At 37.0% G+C, this 24,454-nt stretch overlaps 1 protein-coding gene across 3 annotated transcripts in view; it reads left to right on the forward strand.

Moving 5' to 3' along the window:
• RC3H1 (ring finger and CCCH-type domains 1) overlaps positions 1–24,454 on the forward strand; it is an 89,426-nt gene that overhangs the window by 24,068 nt on the left and 40,904 nt on the right. For all 3 annotated transcript variants that reach the window (XM_079939702.1, XM_079939703.1, XM_079939701.1), the window contains exons 2-5: positions 7,693–8,066; positions 19,174–19,294; positions 20,312–20,551; positions 21,009–21,184. In XM_079939702.1, the coding sequence (XP_079795828.1) occupies positions 7,836–8,066; positions 19,174–19,294; positions 20,312–20,551; positions 21,009–21,184 (768 nt within the window). In that variant the 5' untranslated portion in view covers positions 7,693–7,835. The remainder of the gene's footprint in view (positions 1–7,692; positions 8,067–19,173; positions 19,295–20,311; positions 20,552–21,008; positions 21,185–24,454) is intronic.

A 24,454-nucleotide genomic window follows, 5' to 3' on the forward strand; every position in this document is an offset into this window, starting at 1 on the left:
ATGACGTAGTAAAATGTCAAATGTCAGATTCTGTATTGTAGCTCCTATCAATGACATGAAGAAGGCAAATAAAACAACCTTTTAAATGCTGTCTATGCACCCACCTACTGGTGTAAAAATGTATATTTTTGGGGGGAAGTTATATTTTTTTAATTTGGGCTTTCTTCAAGGTTGGACTGATTGCTATTTAATTTGTGTGTATTCTGAATTATCTATTATGAATTATGAACAGTAAGATCACTAATTGTTGTCATTTACATAGGAGAGTAGACCTTATGGTAAACTAATGGGAAAGTTAACCATTGCTCTGAACACTGAACAGCAGAGTCAGTCTTGGATTTTTTAAGACATAAAGAGGATTCATCATTCATGCTCTGTTTATGATTAGGAAGGTTCCAGTAGCATTATTCCTAATAAGCTAGATTTGGGCTGACCCCTAACACATAACTATTTATCTGCAGACATTGAGCACATGTGCATTAATTAATAAAAATTTTTTTTTTGACAAAACCTTACTCTGAAGAAGTTTAAAGAATCTGAATGTTGGTATTTAGTAATTTTATCTCATATGTTTACTCTTGACTGAAAGAATGTTTGTTTATTACATCCACAAAGCCATATGTCCTGTGTGGTTTAGATATGTTTTGTGGTTGAACAACTGTCTTTGAGAAGCTTGGAGAATGTTTGGAAAGATGACTTTGGAGAAAGATGTTTAAAGAATGAGGAAGTGGAAATTCTTCTTAGACCTAATAACTACAATTGATGACACTTTGTAGCCTTTAAAAAATCTTTGGTTTATGACTTTGATGATTGAAATAGAATCATCAAAGAGCGACTTACTGTTCTTAACCATCAACTTTCCTAGGCGAAATCAAACTTTTAAAATACTATTTTCCCCTTAGTCTCTCAAACCTATCTTTATGGTTAGACAAATGCTTATATTTTTAGTGACGATATGGGTGCTGATTCTGAATGTTAACTCTATCAAGTTTGTTATATATCTCTAAGAACTATTTTACTGGAAAATTTAAGAGGTTAGAACTCTATACTTCATTTTACTAGGTTAATACAGATGGAAATGATACATAAAAGTAATAAATTATACTAGTTCTTTGAAGCATAAATTCTAGAAAAGTTATTAAAGCGTTTTTAATTAATTTTAAAAAGAAATAAGTTTTGATGATTTGGCTGTCCAAATTTGTAAAAGGTCAATTTTATAAGGAAAAATATTTTGAATAGCCTTATAGTAATTTATCTTAGAGCCTAAATTGTGTTCTAAATGTGCTCTTCTCTTATTTTCATTCTTTCAAATTTTTTGCACTTATATAAGTAATCCGTGATTATATACATTTTGTAAGTTGCCCAACTGTGTAACTGCTGTTAAGTTTGTTAGGTATCTTTCCAGACCTTTTTCTTCATCCATTTATATTCATTAATACCAAGACTAATACATAGGATTTTTTTCCCTAACACAAATGACATCGTATTTATTGGTCTTAAAGTTTTGCTTTTACTTAACGTTTCTACATGCTTAACTAATTCTCTTTTTAATTATTCCATATGTTTTCATAGTATAGGCATACCCTGTATTCGAAACAGTAAAGTGGGTCACCTCCTGCCTCTTCAGTGCCTTCACATTACTCTTCACATTATGACCAAATACCAAACTATGAGTTAAAAGATCCTGTAGTTTTTGGTTCCTTCTAATTCTTTAGTCTCATCTCATATCTTTCTCTTTTGCTCTCTGTTTATTTTGTTTTGTCTTGTTTTGTTTTGTTTCTGGCTTCCCTGTTGCTTTGGTTTTTTTCAAGCTCCCCAATTGTATTATATTCTGTCTAGTCTCAGAACCTGTGGTTATGCTTTTCCTTTACCTAAAATCTACATACACATATTACGTATTATTCTTTCCATAACTTTTATTCAGCCTTTGTCTTCAAATCTTAACATATCACTTCTGCAGGGAAGCAATACCCTACCCACAACCTCACCCCCATTTGGTTAGATTATCTCAGTTAAATGTGCTTATATCTCCCTGTCCCTTACCTGCATATCATTTACCATAACTTGCAGTCATGTTATTTAGTTGTATCATTATTGTTTGTGTAGCTAATGAAGGAAATAATGTTAGCCCCATGCAGACTTGGAATGATTTGCTAACTATTTTTTATCTCTGATACTGGGCATGTAATAAAGACCAATAAAATTTTTTTTGCAAGTAGCTAATGTTTAATTTTTACTGGGAATGGAAAAAAGATTTCTGGGTATAATTTCTCAGAAAAACTGGTTTAATGAAGAAAGAGAAGAGTTGTAAATAGTAGCATTAAAATCCTTTTTTGCCACTTAATATGTATTTGTAAATAAACCAATTTGGATAAAGAAACTAAAAGGAAAGTATAATGGCTTATCTGTGGAGGTGGGGTGGGAATGAGGACTAGAGAGGTGGGAGACAGCCCTGGGAGGGAGATATTTCACTGTAATTATTAAAATTATTTTTGACCCACGTGATCATATATTACTTAACCTTTTTTTAAGAGTCTGATGAGATTGTGGTGTAAATACAGAGAAAATATATGTTCTTATAAATTATTGCTTTTATTTTTTCTATATTCTTAAGTTTTCAACAGTTACTTTATTTCAATATGCCTGGATCAGTGATTCTTATCTTCCCTTCCCCTCCCTCTCCAAACAAAACACATCTTTAAGAATCTGATAAGTCATGGATCTTATTCCTAGAAGAATGAGCATGTTGTATATAAACAGCTTTATGTAGCATTTCCAAGGTTGATGGATACCTTAATCTGTGCCAGATATTGTTAACTGTAGTTTTAATATGCAATGATATTTTTTAATCTTTCAGATATTCAGTGATGGCTTTATGTTCAACGTAATCCAGTGGGGGAGCAGGGGATACTAAAAGTAGGATTCAGGAAACTTTCTGATTCTGGCTCTGCCATTATTAAGCTGTATGACTTTGAGTGAAGCTCTTTTACTTGTCTTTGGTATCCTCCATGTCAAGTTGGTATAGTGGAAAGTGCATACACTTGAATGTCAAGTACTGGACTGAAGTTGATGTGTTTTGACTTTGCCACTTACTACCTGTATGACCGTGGACAAATTCTCTGAATGTTATTTTATTTCTCTGTGAGAAGAAGGAAAATGATTCCAACTTCTTTGGGTTTTAAAGATTAAATGAAAAGAGGTGTTTGAAAAAGCTTAATAACACTTATTACTGATAGAGATAAAAATAAATGTTAGTTACCTCATCTTGAAAAATTAGGCTAGAACTGGATGTTCTCTAAGGTATCTTTTATCAATGATTTAGGATTCTGTTTTAAATAGTTCTTGTTATGACAGAATAATTTGGAAAATTTGTTATAACAGCACTGATCTGAAATCACGTGGGAGAGCAGTGAGGTATTTTAAGTCTGTAAAACTGATGTTGACCATATTTTCTGCCTGTTTTCTGTATTCTACTGTGCTGGATATGTAGTAAATCTCCAAATACTTGCTGTAATTCTAAGATTCATGAAACACTAATGTAGGTTAGACTTTCTTAACCTGGAGTCTTTAAATATCCAAGAGATCTATGAATAGATTTTCACAGGTCTCTGAACTCTTTGAAATGCAAAATTTTTACTGTGCCTAAATTGTAGTGAGAAACAAGCTATAGCTTTCATAGTGAACAAGGCAGATTAGGTCTCTGTCCTCATGAAGTCTACATTCTAATATAAGATAGACATTGAGTAAACAAATAAAAATATAAGAAAGTATAATTTATAGATGGTAGAACTATTTTGTAGAGAATTTAAGTACAGTGATGGACTAGAGAGTGACTTAAGAGATTATTTTAGCGTTTTAAGTGGTCAGGGAGTTCTGAGGAGTTGAAATTTTTGGTGACATCTAAATGATAAAGAATGGCCTTGAATTCAAAGATTAGACAGAGAGACTAGCTAGTACTAATATCCTAAGATAGGAACAAGTTTCACGTGAGTAGCTGAAGGATAGTGGAGTGATGGAGACAAGTGTTAGAAACTGAAGTTGGAGAGAGAATTACAGGTCTTATCATTTACGGCTTTGTAAACCAGAATATAATATCCAAATTTTATTCTCAGTGTAATAGGAAGCCATTTCAAGATTTTTAACTGGAGAATGATGAGAAAAGGAAACTCAAGATAGAACCCTGATAACTCACTTCAGCATTTAGGAGTTTAAGAGATCAAAAACAATAAGCCAGTGAGTTGGCAAGGATGAGGGGAGTGTGGTTCATCGACACTTTCAAGAAGGAGGGAATAGTCATGTTTCATATCTTGTTGAGAAGACAAGTAAGATTAGAACAATGACCTAATCATTAGATTTGTCAACAGCGTTGTCTGCCAGAAGAACGAAATTACTGTGAAGTCAATAAATAGCTATTAGGGGACTTCCTTGATGGTCCAGTGGTTAAGAATCCACCTTAGAATGCAAGAGATGCAGGTTCGATCCCTGGTCGGGAACTAAGATCCCACATGCTGCGGGGCAGTTAAACCCACATACCACATCTTAGGAGCCCACGTGCCACAACTACTGAGCTTGCACACTCTGTAGCCCGTGTACCACAACGAAAGATCCTGCATGCCACAGCGAAGATCCCGTGTGCTGCAACTAAGATCCAACACAGCCAAATAAATAAATAAATAAATATTTTTTAAAAAAATAGCTATTAGCAGCTTTGTGACACTGGTCTTTTCCTTTTTAACTTTCAAAAAAATTTAAAATTTTTTAAAATTTCATTTTTGTGACATTGGTTTTTGAATGAACCTGCAAGTAATTCTTCCTTTTTTAACCTTTAATCTGTGAGTGGTTATATGGTTAAGCGTTTGGGTTTTGAGCCAGACTGTCTGGGTTAATATTGCATCTCTATTTCTTTTTAGCTTATTCAGCCTCACTAAACGTCCATTTCTCATGGAGTTGACAGTTGAACACGGGGGTTAGGGGTGCTGGCCCTCCGCTCAGTTGAAAATCTGTGTATAATTTATAATCGGTTCTCCGTATATGCGGTTCCTCCTCATCTGCACTTCCACATCCAAGGATTCAGCCAACTGCAGATCATGTAGTACTGTAGTATTTACTATTGAAAAAAAAATTCGTGCATAAGTGGACCCTTGCTATTAAAACCCATGTTGTTCAGGGGTCGACTGTATCTGTAAAGTGGGATAACAGTAGTTACCTACCTTTTATAATTTTGTTCTATGTAAAGCAGTGAGCTGTATAAATAGTAAAAATTATAATGATTGTGCAATAAAACGTTTATATTTTCTGCTCTTTGGGGTTTCTGTAATTTTATAGTGTTTAAGGAAATAAAGTGCTGTGTTTTAACTTTGTTTTATGATTAATTAACAAATTTTAAGTGCTCTACAAGGCCATACTGGTAAAAAGGAAAGAACCATTAACTCAACTCAAGTAAAGGTTAACTTAAGATCAGATTCTTTGTAGGCTTTTTTTTTTTTTTTTTTTTTCTTTGCGGTACGCGGGCCTCTCGCTGATGTGGCCTCTCCCCTTGCGGAGCACAGGCTCCGGACGCGCAGGCTCCCGACGCGCAGGCTCAGCGTCCATGGCTCACGGTCCCAGCCGCTCCGCGGCATGTGGGAGCCTCCCGGACCGGGGCACGAACCCGTGTCCCCCGCATCGGCAGGCGAACTCTCCACCACTGCGCCACCAGGGACGCCCCCTGTAAGCATTATTTTAAACTGCCATGCTAATCTATAGAAAAGTTCGTATGGATGACACTTTATCAACTTAATCAACTTCAGCAAACATTTCTGACTAATATCCAGTCCTCGTTCTGAATATTGTCTTTCAAACACTTTTTTTCCTTTATTTTGGAACATTCTGCAACCCCATGTACAATTGTAATTGTAGCATTTGACTGTACAGTTGAGTGATTAGATACTGTATTTTCTTTTTTAGCACTCTGGATGATAGTCTCATTAAGTAATAATTTGATATAAACATACTTGTAGCTACTCATTCTGTTTGCAGATGCATTTTATTTAAATTATTTATAATTACAACATTATAGAAATCAAAATGTGGGCAATTTCTTTATTCACTTTTTTATTATTGCAAGGGCGATTTGGACATATACTCAGATAACTTTAATTTTAGATCCTAAATGTGAAATTAACTTGGTAACTGTTTAGGTTCTTAAATTTTTTTTCCACTGTCCATTTATCTGGTAGCACACTTCGCAGAAACCCAGACAAAGCTGAGGTTACTCAGAAGGCAGATACTATGAGTATGCTGTTTCACTATTTCCCTAACAATTCAGAGTCTGGCACACAGTAGTAGTAGTGCTTAGTAAATATTTGTTGAATGAATGGATAAAATTTTTAGCATACCTAATAGAAATTGTTCTCTCAATAATGGGCTTGCATTTAAGGTTGAGTTACTTCAATAAAACATTAATTAAATGTAATGCTTGAAGAGTAAAATGTGTAGATAATTTACTTTTCTAATAATTACAGCTTAAGTGACATTTTTGTTTCCATCTTTGTAAGCAGTCTCTGCTGAGCATAATCAAATCGTTAAGAACTTGTAACACTATGTTACTTTATTCTGTACACCAGTTCTCATTTTTAGAAGCTACAGTTAGAGTAAGTACTGCAGGTATTGTTTAAGATGTGTGCTAGAAACTTCAGATTAGGTTTTGTATGTAAAGAAAATTTCTGTTAGATGGAGGTGATAAGTTTTGTGATTTGGTTTTTATCCCCTACCAAAAGGAGAGGGTAGACAGTGAAATTTGACTGTATATGTGTTCTGGTTAACTGTATTGACCTATCATTCTTAGATTTGGGAATTTAAAAAATCTTTTGAAGTAAATACTTTTCACTGTGTTCTAAAACAACATACTGTAGCAACAAGTATAAGCTGTAACAGAGGCTTAAAAGATCTTTACCAGTAAATAAAACTCTTAAAAATAAACCTTAGGGCTTCCCTGGTGGCACAGTGGTTGAGTGTCCGCCTGCCGATGCAGGGGACGCGGGTTCGTGCCCCAGTCCGGGAAGATCCCACATGCTGAGCGGCCAGGCCCGTGAGCCATGGCTGTTGAACCTGCGCGTCTGGAGCCTGTGTTCCACGACGGGAGAGGCTACAACAGTGAGAGGCCCACGTACTGCAAATAAATAAATAAACCTTAAAAAGAATCCCACGGTTTCTTTTTATCTCATTACCCACACTAAATTTGATGATAAAGTATTAAGGTAGATTTTATTTTAGGCCAATTTTTTTAAGACTCTTTATTAGGGTGTAACATACACCGAAATGCATACGCCTAAGTGTAAAGCTTGATAAATTTTCACAGCTGAACATATTAACATGTTCAGATCAGAATATTATTAGCTATCTTAAAAAGGCTAATTTTAAAATATAAAACAATCATAGACTTAGATAAACTTGAGAGACTTACATCTTGGATCTAACTTTATTACTAACTTGTCACCCTCAGCAAGTTATCTCCTCTTTTTGGGGTCTACTCCCCATCTCTAAAATAAGGGGATAAGACTAGATGTTTTATTATGGCTCTCACTTTGTAAAAATGCAAAGAGGTGGACTATGTTGATATAAATGTGGTATAAAATCTTATAGGTAGTAAGGTGAGAATGTACAGTTTAATTGAAAAGGAAGATGCTCATTTTTTTTTTCTTTGTTTTTCAGGTAATATTTCACACTATGTGCTGACTGTATTTACAGAAGATATTTAAAAAAAAGAAAAGATAAACTTTTTTCAAAGATTTTGATTCCAGTGGAATCTTTGCTTTAGATTTTGTGTGTGTGAGTGAATTGTAACTCCAGAAACAATGCCTGTACAAGCTCCACAGTGGACGGATTTCCTCTCCTGCCCAATTTGCACTCAGACTTTCGACGAAACAATTCGAAAGCCCATCAGTTTGGGTTGTGGCCATACTGTCTGCAAGATGTGCCTGAACAAACTCCACCGCAAGGCTTGCCCGTTTGACCAGACCGCTATCAATACAGACATTGAACTCCTCCCAGTAAACTCAGCATTGCTGCAGCTAGTGGGTGCTCAGGTAAGTTGAGTAATTTGTTATCCTTTTAAATTTCTGTATGTGTGTTTTTTCCTCCCGAGGGAAACTTGTTAAGATCTGGTAATATTGCATTCTGTTTTGTTTTGTTTTTTTTAACATCTTTATTGGAGTATAATTGCTTTACAGTGGTGTGTTAGTTTCTGCTTTATAACAAAGTGAATCAGCTATACATATACATATATCAACATATCTCTTCCCTCTTGCATCTCCCTCCCTCCCACCCTCCCTATCCGCCCCCCCAGGTGGTCACAAAGCACTGAGCTGATCTCCCTGTGCTATGCGGCTGCTTCCCGCTAGCTATTGGTTTTACATATGGTAGTGTATATATGTCCATGCCACTCTCTCACTTTGTCCCAGCTTACCCTTCCCTGTCCCCCCTCAAGTTCATTCTGTAGTAGGTCTCCATCTTTATTCCTGTCCTGCCCCTAGGTTCTTCCTGACAATGTTTTTAAACAAATTTTCTTACATTCCATATATATGTGCATACGGTATTTGTTTTTCTCTTTCGGACTTACTTCACTGTGTATGACAGACTCCAGGTCCATCCACCTCACTACAAATAACTCAGTTTCGTTTCTTTTTATGGCTGAGTAATATTCCATTGTGTATATGTGCCACATCTTCTTTATCCATTCATCTTTCGAAGGACACTTAGGTTGGTTCCATGTCCTGGCTATTGTAAATAACGCTGCAATGAACATTGTGGTACATGTATCTTTTTGAATTATGGTTTTCTCAGGGTATATGCCCGGTAGTGGAATTGCTAGGTCGTATGGTAGTTCTACTTTTAGTTTTTTAAGGAACTTCCATACTGTTCTCTGTAGTGGCTGTATCAATTTACATTCCCACCAACAGTGCAAGAGGGTTCCCTTTTCTCCACACCCTCTCCAGCATTTACTGTTTGTAGATTTTTTGATCATGGCCATTCTGACTGGTGTGAGATGATATCTCAATGGTAGTTTTGATTTGCATTTCTCTAATGATTAATGATGTTGAGCATTCTTTCATGTGTTTGTTGGCAATCTGTATATCTTCTTTGGAGAAATGTCTATTTAGGTCTTCTGCCCATTTTTGGATTGGGTTGTTTGACTTTTTGATGTTGAGCTTCGTGAGCTGCTTGTAAGTTTTGGAGATTAATCCTTTGTCAGTTGCTTCATTTGCAAATATCTTCTCCCATTCTGAGGGTTGTTTTTTCGTCCTGTTTATGGTTTCCTTTGCTGTGCAAAAGCTTTGAAGTTCATTAGGTCCCATTTGTTTATTTTTGTTTTTATTTCCATTTTTCTAGGAGGTGGGTCAAAAAGGATCTTGCTGTGATTTATGTTATAAAGTGTTCTGCCTTTGTTTTCCTCTAAGAGTTTTATAGTGTCTGGCCTTACATTTAGGTCTTTAATCCATTTTGAGTTTGTTTTTGTGTATGGTGTTAGGGAGTGTTCATTCTTTCACATGTAGCTGTCCAGTTTTCCCAGCACCACTTATTGAAGAGGCAGTCTTTTCTCCATTGTATATTCTTTTCTCCTTTATCAAAAAGAAGGTGAACATATGTGCATGGGTTTATCTCTGGGCTTTCTGTCCTGTTCCACTGATCTGTATTTCTGTTTTTATGCCAGTACCATACTGTCTTGATTACTGTAGCTTTGTAGTATTGTCTGAAGGCAGGGAGCCTGATTCCTCCAGCTCCGTTTTTTGTTCTCAATATTGCTTTGGCTATTCAGGGTCTTTTGTTTTTCCATACAAATTGTGAAATTTTTTGTTCTTGTTCTGTGAAAAATGCCAGTAGTAGTTTGATAGGAATTGCATTGAATCTGTAGATTGCTTTGGGTAGTATAGTCATTTTCACAATATTGATTCTTCCAATCCAAGAACATGGAATATCTCTCCATCTATTTGTATCATCTTTAATTTCTTTCATCAGTGTCTTATAGTTTTCTGCATACAGGTCTTTTGTCTCCCTAGGTAGGTTTATTCCTAGGTATTTTATTCTTTTTGTTGCAGTGGTAAATGGGAGTTTCCTTAATTTCACTTTCAGATTTTTCATCATTAGTGTATAGGAATGCAAGAGATTTCTGTGCATTAATTTTGTATCCTGCTACTTTACCAAATTCATTGATTAACTCTAGTAGTTTCCTGGTGGCATCTTTAGGATTCTCTATGTATAGTATCATGTTATCTGCACACAGTGACAGCTTTACTTCTTCTTTTCCGATTTGGATTCCTTTTATTTCCTTTTCTTCTCTGATTGCTGTGGCTAAAACTTCCAAAACTATGTTGATTAATAGTCGTGAGAGTGGGCAACCTTGTCTTGTTCCTGATCTTAGTGGAAATGGTTTCAGATTTTCACCATTGAGGACGATGTTGGCTGTGGGTTTGTCATATATGGCCTTTATTATGTTTAGGTAAGTTCCCTCTATGCCTACTTTCTAGAGGGTTTTTTCATAAATGGGTGTTGAATTTTGTCAATAGCTTTTTCTGCATCTATTGAGATGGTCATATGGTTCTTATTCTTCAATTTGTTAATATGGTGTATCACATTGATTGATTTGCATATATTGAAGAATCCTTGCATTCCTGGGATAAACCCCACTTGATCATGGTGTGTGATCCTTTTAATGTGCTGTTGGATTCTGCTTACTACTATTTTGTTGAGGATTTTTGCATCTATGTTCATCAGTGATATTGGCCTGTAGTTTTCTTTCTTTGTGACATATTTGTCTTGTTTTGGTATCAGAGTGATGGTGGCCTCTTAGAATGAGTTTGGGAGTGTTCCTCCCTCTGCTATACTTTGGAAGAGTTTGAGAAGGATAGGTGTTAGCTCGTCTCTAAATGTTTGATATAATTCACCTAAAAAGCCATCTGGTCCTGGGCTTCTGTTTGTTGGAAGATTTTTAATCACAGTTTCAATTCCAGTGCTTGTGATTGGTCTGTTTATATTTTCTATTTCTTCCTGGTTCAGTCTCAGGAGGTTATGCTTTTCTAACAATTAGTCCATTTCTTCCAGGTTATCCATTTTATTGACGTATAGTTGCTTGTAGTAATCTCTCATGATCCTTTGTATTTCTTCAGTGTCAGTTGTTAGTTCTCCTTTTTCATTTCTAATTCTATTGATTTGAGTGTTCTCCATTTTTTTCTTGGTAAGTCTGGCTAATGGTTTATCAATTTTGTTTATCTTCTCAGAGAACGAGCTTTTAGTTTTATTGATGTTTGCTCTTGTTTCTTTCATTCCTTTTTCATTTATTGCTGATCTGATCTTTATGATTCCTTTCCTTTTGCTAACTCTGGGGTTTTTTTGTTCTTCTTTCTCTAATTGCTTTAGGTGTAAGGTTAGGTTGTTTATTTGAGATGTTTCTTGTTTCTTAAGGCAGGATTGTATTGCTATAAACTTCCCTCTTAGAGCTGCTTTTGCTGCCTCTCACAGGTTTTGGGTCATCGTGTTTTCATTGTCATTTGTTTCTAGGTATTTTTTTGTTTCCTCTTTGATTTCTTCAGTGATCTCTTGGTTATTAGGTAGTGTACTGTTTAGCCTCCATGTGTTTGTATTTTTTTACAGATTTTTTTCCTGTAATTGATATCTAGTCTCATAGCGTTGTGGTCAGAAAAGATACTTGATACGATTTCAGTTTTGTTAAATTTACCAAGACTTGGTTTGTGACCCAAGATATGATCTATCCTGGAGAATGTTCCATGAGCGCTTGAGAAGAAAGTGTATTCTGTTGTTTTTGGATGGAATGTCCTGTAAATATCAATTAAGTCCATCTTGTTTAAAGTCTCATTTAAAACTTGTGTTTCTTTATTTATTTTCATTTTGGATGATGTGTCCATCAGTGAAACAGGAGTGGTAAAGTCCCCTACTATGATTGTGTTACTGTCGATTTCCCCATTTATGGCTGTTAGTATTTGCCTTATGTATTGAGGTGCTCCTATGTTGGGTGCATATATATATACAGTTGTTCTATCTTCTTCTTGGATCGATCCCTTGATCATTATGTAGTGTTCTTCTTTGTCTCTTGTAATAGTCTTTGTTTTAAAGTCTATTTTGTCTGATATGAGAATTGCTACTCCAGCTTTTTTTGGTTTGTTTTTTGTGGTACGTGGGCCTCTCACTGTTGTGGCCTCTCGCGTTGCAGAGCACAGGCTCCGGATGCACAGGCTCAGTGGCCATGGCTCACGGGCCCAGCCGCTCCACGGCATGTGGGATCTTCCTGGACCGGGGCATGAACCCATGTCCCCTGCATCTGCAGGCGGACTCTCAACCACTGCGCCACCAGGGAAGCCCCAGCTTTCTTTTGATTTCCATTTGCATGGAATATCTTTTTCCGTCCCCTCACTTTCAGTCTGTATGTGTCCCTAGGTCTGAAATGGGTCTCTTGTAGACACATATATATGGGTCTTGTTTTTGTATCCATTCAGCCAGTCTATGTCTTTTGTTTGGAGCATTTAATCCATTTACATTGAAGGTAATTATCAATATGTGTGTTCCTATTACCATTTTCTTAATTGTTTTGGGTTTGTTTTCGTGGATCTTTTCCTTTTCTTGTGTTTCCTGCCTAGAGAAGTTCCTTTAGCATTTGTTTTAAAGCTGGTTTGGTGGTGCTGAACTCTCTTAGCTTTTGCTTGTCTGTTAAGGTTTTAATTTCTCCGTCGAATCTGAACGAGGATCTTGCTGGGTAGAGTAATCTTTGTTGTAGGTTTTTCCCTTTCATCACTTTAAATATGTCCTTCTAGTCCCTCTGGCTTGCAGTTTTTGCTGAAGTATTAGCTAACTTTATTGGGATTCCATTGTATGTTATTTGTTGTTTTTCCCTTCCTGCTTTTAATATTTTTTCTTTGTATTTAATTTTTAGTAGTTTGATTAATATGTGTCTTGGCCTGTCTCTCCTTGGATTTATCCTTTATGGGACTCTCTGCGCCTCCTGGACTTGATTAACTATTTCCTTTCCCATATTACAGAAGTTTTCAACTGTAATCTCTTCAAATATTTTTTCAGTCCTTTTCTTTTTCTCTTCTCCTTCTGGGACCCCTAGAATTCGAATGTTGGTGCCTTTAATGTTGTCCCAGATGTCTCTGAGACTGTTCTCAATCATTTTCATTCTTTTTTCTTTATTCTGTTCTGCAGTAGTTATTTCCACTATTTTCTCTTCCAAGTTAGTTATCTGTTCTTCTGCCTCACTTATTCTATTGATTTCCTTCCAGAGAATTTTTAATTTCATTTATTGTGGTGTTCATCATTGTTTGTTTGCTCCTTAGTTCTTCTAGGTTCTTGTTAAATGTTTCTTGTATTTTCTCCATTCTATTGCCAAGATTTTGGATCATCTTTACTGTCATTACTCTGAATTCTTTTTCAGGTAGACTGCCTATTTCCTCTTCATTTGTTTGGTCTGATCAGTTTTTACCTTGCTCCTTCATCTGCTGTGTGTTTCTCTGTCTTCTCCTTTTGCTTCACTTACTGTGTTTGGGGTCTCTTTTTCGCAGGCCCCAGGTTTGTAGTTCCCGTTGTTTTTGGTGTCTACCCCCAGTGGCTATGATTCGTTCAGTGGGTTGTGTAGGCTTCCTGGTGGAGGGGACTAGTGCCTGTGTTCTGGTGGATGAGGCTGGATTTTGTCTTTCTGGTGGGCAGGTCTGCGTCTGGTGGTGTGTTTTGTGGTGTCTGTGACCTTATTATGATTTTAGGCAGCCTCTTTGCTGATGGGTGGGGTTGTGTTCCTGTCTTGCTAGTTGTTTGGCATAGGGTGTTCAGCACTGTAGCTTGCTGGTCATTGAGTGGAGCTGGGTCTTGGCGTTGAGTTGGAGATCTCTGGGAGATTTTTGCCATTTGATATTACGTGGAGCTGGGAGGTCTCTGGTAGACCAATGTCCTGAACTCAGCTCTCCCACCTCAGAGGTACAGGCCTGACGCCCGGCCGGAGCACCAAGACCCTGTCATCCACATGACTCAGAGTAAAAGGGAGAAAGAAAGGGGGGGAGGGAGGGAGGAAGGGAGGGATAGAGGGAGGAAAATAAAGTTATTAAAATAGAAAATAATTATTAAAAAAAAAAATTTAAGTAATAGAAAAAAAATAGAGCAACCAAACCCAAAACAAATCCACCAATGATAACAAGCACTAAAAATTATACTTAAAAAAAAAAAAATGGGGCTTCCCTGGTGGCACAGTGGTTGAGAATCTGCCTGCTAATGCAGGGTACACGGGTTCGAGCCCTGGTCTGGGAGGATCCCACATGCCGCGGAGCAACTTGGCCCGTGAGCCACAACTACTGAGCCTGCGCGTTTGGAGCCTGTGCTCCGCAAAAAGAGAGGCCGCGATAGTGAGAGGCCCGCGCACCACGATGAAGAGTAGCCCCCGCTTGCCACAACTAGAGAAAGCCCTCGCACAGAAACGAAGACCCAAACAGCAAAAATAAATAAATTAATAAACTCCTACCCCCAACATCTTAAAAAAAATAAATAAATGGAGATACAGAACCCTAGGACAAATGGTAAAAGCAAAGTTATACAGACAGAATCACACACAGAAGCATACACATACACAGTCACAAAAAGAGAAAAAGGGAAAAAAATATATATATCGTTGCTCCCAAAGTCCACCGCCTCAAGTTGGTATGATTCGCTGTCTATTCAGGTATTCCACAGATGCAGGGTACATCAAGTTGATTGTGGAGATTTAATCCACTGCTCCTGAGGCTGCTGGGAGAGATTTCCCTTTCTCTTCTTGTTCTCACAGCTCCTGGGATTCAGCTTTGAATGTGGCCCCGCCTCTGGGTGTAGGTCGCCTGAGGGCATCTGATCCCCGCCCAGACAGGATGGGGTTAAAGTAGCAGCTGATTAGGGGGCTCTGGCTCACTGCGGGGGCAGGGTTACGGAATGCTGGGTGAGCCTGCGGTGACAGAGGCTGGCGTGATGTTTCACTATGCTGAGGTGCACCATGTGTTCTCCGGGGGAAGTTGTCCCTGGCAGTGACCTGCTGCACAGGCTCCAGGGAGGGGAGGTGTGGGTAGTGACCTGTGCTTGCACACAAGCTTAGAGTCTCATGCTCATCTCTGGGGTCCAGGCTGATAGCCGTGGCTTGCGCCCATCTCTGGAGCTCGTTAGCTCCCAGCCCCCGCCCATCCCGCGGGTGAGCAGACAAGCCTCTTGGGCTGGTGAGTGCTGGTTGGCACTGATTCTCTGTGCGAGAATCTCTCCACTTTGCCCGCCGCACCCCTGTTGCTGTGCTCTCCTCCGCGGCTCCGAAGCTTCCCCACTCCGCCTCCTGCAGTCTCTGCCCGTGAAGGGCCTTCCTAGTGTGTGGAAACCTTTCCTCCTTCACGGGTCCCTCCCACTGATGCAGGTCCCGTCCCTATTCTTTTGTCTCTGTTTTTTTCTTTTGCCCTACCCAGGTACGTGGGGAGTTTATTGCCTTTTGAGAGGTCTGAATTCTTCTGCCATTGTTCAGTAAGTGTTCTGTAGGAGTTGTTCCACATGTAGATGTATTTCCAATGTATTTGTGGGGAGGAAGGTGATCTCCACGTCTTACTCTTCTGCCATCTTGAAGCTCCTCCTGTCTTCTATTTAAATAGATAAAATTTTGTTCAGTACTGTGCAGATCCTTTATCTCAGTACGTTAAGGAGATTTGTTATGGTGGTGCAGTGTTTCTCAGTCACTGTACAGTAACATTCGTCCAGTCTGGTGGTCAGACTTTCTCAACAGCCTTAGCTATCAGATCATTAGAGAAACCTAAGAGGTAAGTCACAAAAACTTCTTAATAGTGAAGAAAATATTATTCACAAAATAATTGCATTTTACTTAATAGGAAAAGTGAAGCTGCTTCAGACTATTTTACTTAGTAGACACTAACTGAAATGAAAGATCGAGAAAGTGACGAAAACTATAGAACACAGCCTTTGGGAACCATTTGTCTAGAGTGGAAGCAAATACCTCTAAGTATCTAAATATAAAAGTTACTCTAGTAATTCTGAAGGTAATACTCTGAAAGTTTTGTGTCAGTATTCTCAAGGTAGAGATCAATAGTATCTTCAGAAGGTTTCACAAAGCCAAGGGAAGTAGGCTTTTCAGAGTTAGGTATGATTCACTTAAACAAACCCCTCACTGTTAATTTGCATAGTGTGAGTCTAAAGTATCATATGTTTACCATAAATCATTTTCTAAATAAATATACTGGAACTTTGGACATTAATATTTATATTAATACCACTAATATTTGCTAGATTAGTCTTCCTATAAGTTGATAAAAAGTAGGGAAGGTTGATATTATGTATGTAGGAGATAAAGAGAGCAGTTTTAGAACAGCTTATTCAAAAGGAAAACTTACTGGGACTTCCCTGGTGGTCCCGTGGTTGGGACTCTGTGCTTCTACTGCGGGGGGAGTAGTTCAGTCCTTGGTTGGGAAACTAGGATCCTGCATGCACATGGTGCAGCCAAAAACAAAGGAAAACTTACTTTATTTACAAATCTATCTTGATGATGTCGCCAATACTACAAAATATTAATATTTGTCAGAGGGAAATTGCATTTGATTGTTTTTCTTCTCTTCCTGTACTTAAGTTTTCATTTGATAATCATTTCTCTTTTTGTTTTGAAAATTCCATTATGACATTTTGGAAATGTTTTTAAAATAGACTTATTGGGGATAACAATTTTAGTAATATAATATTTTAATAACAAATAACCAAGACTTACTTTTCCTCATAAAGTTGTCTAAGGATGAACTAATTCTTTTTCTACAAAATGAGTAAGACCTTGTCATGTCTTAACTGTAACAACTAATGTTTATGAAATTTGAGGATAGGACATTTTAATCCATAATAGCCATTATTTTAACCCCACAGATCTCCATTAAAAAACTGTTAGAAGTAATAAATGAATTAAACAAAGTTGCAGGATACAAAGTTAACATGCAAAAATCGGTTTCATTTCTGTACACTAACAATGAACAATCCAAAAGGAAATTAAGAAAATAATTTCACTTACAGTAGCATCAAAAAGAATAAAAGACTTAGGAATAAATTTAGCGAAGGAGGTGAAAGACTTGTACATTGAAAATAAAACATTGCTTAAAGAAGTTAAAGAAGACATAAATAAATGGAAAGACATCACCTGTTCACAGACTTAATATTACTAAGATGACAGTACTACCCAAAGCAATCAACAGATTCAATGTAAACTTTTTCAAAATCCCAATGATGTTTTTTGAAGAAATAGAAAAACCCATCCTAAAATTTATATGGACTCACAGGGGACCCTAAATAGCCAAAACAGTCTTAAAAGCAGAACAAATTTGAAGGAATCACACTTCCTGATTTTGAAACTGCAAAACTCTAGTGATCAAGACAGTGTGCTGCTGGCATAAAGATTGGCATTTAGATCAATGGAATAGAATAGAGAGTCCAGAAATAAACCCATATATATGGTCAAATGACTTTTTACAAGATTGCCGAAACCATTCAATGGGGAAAGGACAGTCTTTCCAACTAATGGCGCTGAGCAAACTGGATATCCAAATGCAAAAGATTGAATTTGGACCACTACCTCACACCATATACAGAAATTAAATCAAAATAGATCAAAGGCTAAAAGTAAGAGCTAAAACTGCAGCACTCTTAAAACAAAATATTTGCATAAATCTTTGTGACCTTGGAGTAGGCAGTGGTTTTTTTGTTTATTTATTTATTTGGTTGTGCCAGGTCTTAGTTGCGGCAAGAGGGTTTCTTTAGTTGCAGCTTGAGGGCTCCTTAATTGCAGCTCACTGGCTCCTTTGTTGCGGCACACAGGCTCCTTAGTTGTGGCACGTGGGCTCCTTAGTTGTGGCATGCATGTAGGATCTAGTTCCCTGTCCAGGGATTGAACCCGGGACCCCTACTTTGGGAGCATGGAGTCTTAACCACTGAACCACCAGGGAAGTCCCTAGGCAGTATTTTTTTAGCTATGACACCAGAAGCACAAGGAACAAAAGATAAATCAAACTAAATCAAAATTTAAAACTTAGTGTTTCAGGGAATTTCCTGGCAGTCCATTGGTTAGGACTCCACGCTTTCATTGCTGAGGGCCTGGGTTCAGTTTCTGGTTGGGGAACTAAGATCCCACAAGCCACGTGGTAAGGCCAAAACAAAACAAAAAACTTAGTGCTTCAAAAGACACTGTCAAGAGAGTGAGAGAACAACCGACAGAATGGGAGAAAATAATTGTAAATCATATATCTGTAAGAAACTTGTATCTAAGAACCCTTACAACTCAATTATTAAAAGAACATGGTTTTTAAATGGGCAAAGATCTGGACACTTCACCAAAGAAGATATGCAGGTGGCAAATGAGCAAATAAAAGCTTGCTCAGCATTGTTTGTCATTAAAGAATTGCAGATTAAAACAACAATCAGAGGTACAAACTACTATGTATAAAATAAATGCTACAAGGATATATTGTACAACAAGGGGAATATAGCCAACATTTTATAGTAACTATAAATAGAATATAATCTTTAAAAATTGTGAAAACAACAGCAACAGTGAGCTACCACTACACATAAATTAGAATAGCTAAAATTCAAAACATTGACAGCACGAAATACTGGTGAGGATGGGAAGCAAGAGAGACTCTCATTTATTGCTGGCGGGAATGCAAAATGGTACAGCTACTTTGGAAGTTATTATATGATTCTGTTTATATGAAATGTCCAAAATAGGCAAATCCGTAGAGACAGAAAATAGATTAGTTTTTTCCTATGGCTGGAGGGGTTTGGGAGGAAATATGGCAGGGGTGACTCTGGGGTTCTTTTGGGGGGGGCTATGAAAATGTTCTAAAATTGTGATGGTTGTATAACTGAGAATATATTTAAAGTCATTGAATTATATACCTTAAATGGGTCAATTACATGATATGCAAGTTATATCTCAATAAAGCTGTTACAGAAACAAAACAAAAATTTAAAAATGCAGTAATTTTGTGTGTATGTATATAAAAGATCTTTTGAAAGAATTCAGTAAATTTAATGGGAGTTTTGATGTTACCAGTGTTAGAATAGGAGTGCATAAAACATACTCAATAAAACATTTGATTATAATTAATTAGTGAGCACTCAAACACACCTTTTTTTTACCTCTAGGTTCCTGAACAGCAGCCCATTACTTTGTGTAGTGGGGTTGAAGATACAAAGCATTATGAGGAAGCCAAGAAGTGTGTAGAAGAATTAGCACTGTACCTGAAACCACTCAGCAGTGCTAGAGGTAAATCAGATGAAATTATCCATGCTGAGCACGTGTTCATTAAAGATGCTTTTGTTACCATAAAAACTGTGAGCTGTAAGTGAATGTTAACGAAATTCATTTATTTATTGTAAGCCAAACCCACCGGTGCTAAATAATATTACAAACCACATCAAATAAAGTAGTGAGTTTAAAGTTTATGTACTATTTATTGGAAACGTTTTTTGAATGAGTTGCAAAAGTAAGTATAAACACACTAGTGGTTTCAGAAGGGCTCTCTATCATTTGACAACTCTAAATTGTCAGCCTTCTATCCAGTTTTGTGTGGTATGCTGTTGGGGGTACAATAAAATTGGAAGTTGCCATTACTATCTTGCCATTATGGCTTGTTTTTATTAGGAAGGTGAGCTTAACCACTAGGAAATATACCAGACCTGTTAGGACCTCAAGATTTGGGTGTTTTTTTTGTTTTTTTTTTAACATCTTTATTGGAGTATAATTGCTTTACAGTTGTGTGTTAGTTTCTGCTTTATAACAAAGTGAATCAGCTATACACATATATATATATCCCCATATCTCCTCCCTCTTGCGTCTCCCTCCCACCCTCCCTATCCCACCCCTCTAGTTGGTCACAAAGCACCACGCTGATCTCCCTGTGCTATGCGGCTGCTTCCCACTAGCTATCTGTTTTACATTTGGTAGTATATATTAAGTCCATGCCACACTCTCACTTTGTCAAGATTTGGGTTTTTAATTATTAATATTGACTGGCCTTTTTTTCTTTATTTCTCCATGATTAAAATGAATAATATATTTAATGTCATGAGTGTTACATTTGCATGCAATAACAACTTTTGTATACTTTTAAAATGCAAACTAGGCTTCACTTGTGTAATTTGTATTGTTTATTTTAAATATTCTGATAGAACCCAGAACTATTCCACATAGCCATAAGTCAATCAGCCCATCAGAGGAAGTTTTTCTGGACTCTAAAATTACATTGGAAACCTAGAAATAACTATATTTTCTGTTTTAAAGGAGTGGGTCTGAATAGCACTACTCAGAGTGTTCTGAGTCGCCCAATGCAGAGGAAGCTGGTGACTCTGGTCCACTGCCAACTAGTAGAAGAAGAAGGCAGGATTCGTGCCATGAGGGCAGCTCGATCTTTAGGTGAACGAACAGTTACAGAGCTCATTCTCCAGCACCAGAATCCTCAGCAACTCTCTTCCAATCTTTGGGCAGCAGTCAGAGCTAGAGGCTGCCAGTTCCTTGGACCAGGTATATAATTAAAGTTTGATATTTACTATACTAGTAATTCTAAAAGTATTTATAGTATAGGAACTATAAGTGATATACAAAGGCTAGTTCTTTGCAATATTCTGTTGTTATCAAGTAATATCCCACTTGGTAACTTGGTATCCCACAGTCATGGCTTGGGTAATTCCATGTCAGTTTTTCAGGATACTTAAAACTTTTACTGCCAAAAGTTTGTTCATTTTGATAGAGGTTTTCCCTAACTGTATTAATCTTTTATCTGCTTTCTTAAATAAAGTATATGGAATGTAATAAAAAATTGCCCCCAAATGGTTCAAAAGTATAACTGAATATTGGTTGTTGTTGTGTTGCCCATTAATGAAGTGGTACCTGTAGAAATTATTAAATGTTTCCCTTCTAAAAAATGGCTTTATCTTATCTCTGTACATGATAAATTTTGGTTTTGCTCAACTTTTCCTAGCAATGCAGGAGGAAGCTCTAAAGCTGGTTCTCCTGGCCTTAGAAGATGGTTCTGCTTTGTCAAGAAAAGTATTGGTTCTCTTTGTGGTGCAAAGGTTGGAGCCACGGTTTCCTCAAGCCTCTAAAACTAGCATTGGGCATGTTGTCCAGCTCCTTTATAGAGCCTCCTGCTTCAAGGTATGAACCTATGGTAACTTTCAGCTTAAAAGGAAACGTCCTTTCCCCAAACTTAGGTAGTAAGACTTTGAGTTTAATAAAGTTGCCTGTATCTTTCCATAAAATTTTAGCAGTTTTTCTTTTCTCTTTTAAAGAATATAGATGGTGTCCTGTTAAAGTTAAATCTTGTATTGAATTTTGTATGTTAGATATTGTACAACATAGATTAAATCATGGCTTATAGATTTTTGTATTTGAAGAAACTAAAAAGCCATGGCAGTTTTCCACCAAGACTGCAAACAGAATTGGTCTAAAGAGAGAGAGTCATTGAAGCAGGAGTACATTTTATTTGGCTATTTGCTCCTGATATAATTCCATATATACAGTACTGGAGCTCCATGTGCCATTTTGGTTTTAGTATATACAGTAATGCTGGACATGTCCTTTGTATGCCAAGTTGAATCAGCACTACTTCAAACACTGGTGCCCACTATGTATCACTTATTGTTCATCCTGTTTTCCTAACGTCTTAATGTCAGGGCTTCTTGCTTTTGACACAACACATAACAAGTACTTCATGGGCCAGGGAAGTATGTCTCTAAAAAATTGTTAATTCATACAAGCTATAAGGAGGTCACCACATTCCCTCATCTGACACTGAAACTAAAAAACTCCCACATTAGCCATCCTGCTATATTCTAATCTCGTTATTTTTTGAGAAGGATAAAATGGTTCACAAAATCAACAGAGCATATAGATTTAACTTAAAAAAATTTTTTTTTAAGTTCTAGCTAAATGCCAATATTATTCTGTTTCTTTCTAGACTCAGATTATATACTGAAAATGGGGTGTGGATTCCACATCTGTACCCACCCCTCTTGTTTTTCATACGTCCCTCTAGAGCTCTCAGAACCTCAACTGGTCCAGATTGTCCCTGAATAACTCACATTTGTTGTAATGGTTGTAATAACCTGACTGTACAGTGTAATCCAGAATACATTTCAGAATGTCTGTCTGCTTCCAGTGTTACTTCTCCATTAACAGCGCCAGATAGATACAGTATAGGAAGTTTAAGAAATAAAGGGAAAGAAATCCAGCCTTCCTCTGTGAAGAAGAATAAGGGGCTCAAAAACGCCAGAATACCCCAAGTGAAACTTTCTCAATCCTAATTAAAAGTGTTAATAGTAATTTAAAAAAGATTGGAATATGTAAAAATCCAGTTATTTTTCACTTGAGTCATGATTATGTCGCTTTATTTCATTGTCCACCTGCTTTCTTCTTTTGGTGGCAGTTTGTACTATACTCTCAATCATGAAAAGATTCATTTTCTCTCATCACAATAGGTCCATACCCTAAACTGTATTCACTATTGCAGAGTTTCTATTAAGTGTCTGCCAATACCCATTTCATCTTCTTCATGGAACTCCAATCAGCATTTTCCTTTCTTTGCAGGTGTTTGTGTCCGTATAGCTGTGTTCTAGCTGGGTCTTTTTAGCATCTCTTTTTTTTCCATTGGAAAAGCCTTTTCAAGCTGCAGGATAATTCTAGGCATTTTAGTACAGTACAGTTCCAGGACTTCAGACATTGCATTTCTTGGAAATCTTTGAGTGTTTTTAGTTAAAGAGAGTTTTGAGAGCCAAGTCCATGGAAACAGTACATCATATAGAAAGCATGTACTACATTTTAATGAGATTTAATGTATATTGAGAGGGTGTTTCATACATATACATATACATTTGGTCTTTTGACTTGCCTTTGAATAGGGGCAAAATATATTTAGTTTTTGTGACTATAGTTCTTGATTTTTTTATGTTTGGTCTCTCTATGGACTTACCTAACAAAATTTAAGTTAGACCTTCTTATAATAAGAATGGAATACAAGTAAAAATATATCAGTATGACCTGGAAGTCCTGACTAGGATAGTCTATTGTTTCTTTGATGGGAGGGGAAAAAAAATGGGAATTTTCTATAGAGGAATTTGAGTCCTTATGGGAATAAAAGATTAGCAAGGCAAAAACGTTGTAAAATATGTTAGGATATAGGTGATCCTAGACTAGAATTAATTGTTTTACTTTGATTCATTAGGCCTTTGGCCTGAATCCAGCTTGACTTAAAATGTGAATTATTAGGGGTGATACCACTAGCACCTACCTCAACAACTTTAAAGAATTAAATGAGTTAATATGTCACTATAACAGTTAATAAGGTAACAACACACTGGCACATACTATGTGCTCAATAAATGTTAGTTATTTTTATTGCTAAAAAATATCATCGTCATACAGCATCTTAGAATTTTCACTTTCAGGTGGTGACCTAACCTACAAAACTGCAGGGAGAATTAAACCAAGTACAAATTAGTCATCTTTAGAATCACACCAGCATCTGAAGCTCTTTCAGTTATTGAGTACCAGCTATCTCAATACCAGGCAAGCCCAAGAGTAATAATCCATAGATATGAAGAAGCAGCATGGTGTTTTTCAGAATACTTGTATGAGTATTTTCTTCTTTTTTTTTTCACATCTTTACTGGAGTATAAATGCTTTACAATGTTGTGTTACTTCCTGCTGTACAACAAAGTTAATCAGCTGTTTGTATACATATATCCCCATATCCCCTCCCTCTTGAGCCTCCCTCCCACCCTCCCTATCCCATCCCTCTAGGTCGTCACAAAGCATCAAGTTGATCTCCTTGTGCTATGCAGTAGCTTCCCACTAGCCATTTTACATTTGGTAGTGTATATATGTCATTGCTACTCTCTCACTTCATCCCAGCTTCCCCTTCCCCCACTGTGCCCTCAGATCTGTTCTCTATGTCTGTGTCTTTATTCCTGCCCTGCCACTAGGTTCGTCAGTACCGCTTTTTAAAATTCCATATGTATGTGTTAGCATATGGTATTTGTTTTTCTTTTTCTGACTTAACTTCACACTGTATGACAGATTCTAGGTCCATCCACCTCAATACAAACAACTCAATTTTGTTCCTTTTTATGGCTGAGTAATATTCCATTGTATATATGTGCCACATCTTTTTTATCCATTCATCTGTCGATGGACACTTAGGTTGCTTCCATGTCCTGGCTATTGTGAATAGTGCTGCAATGAACATTGTGGTACCTGTATCTTTTTTTTTTTTTTTTAATCTTAAGGAATTTATTGATTGGTAACAGGAGTCTAGAAGTAGGGACGTTCCTGTCTGGCTAATTCACCAGATCAACCACATCCACAAAAACCCAGGCCTCTCCCATCAGTCTTTTCTGCATCTTAGGTGGATCAGTTGCTCTTCACATG

The sequence above is a fragment of the Stenella coeruleoalba genome (genome assembly GCF_951394435.1).
Source record: "Stenella coeruleoalba genome assembly, chromosome: 1".
Lineage (NCBI taxonomy): Eukaryota > Metazoa > Chordata > Mammalia > Artiodactyla > Delphinidae > Stenella > Stenella coeruleoalba.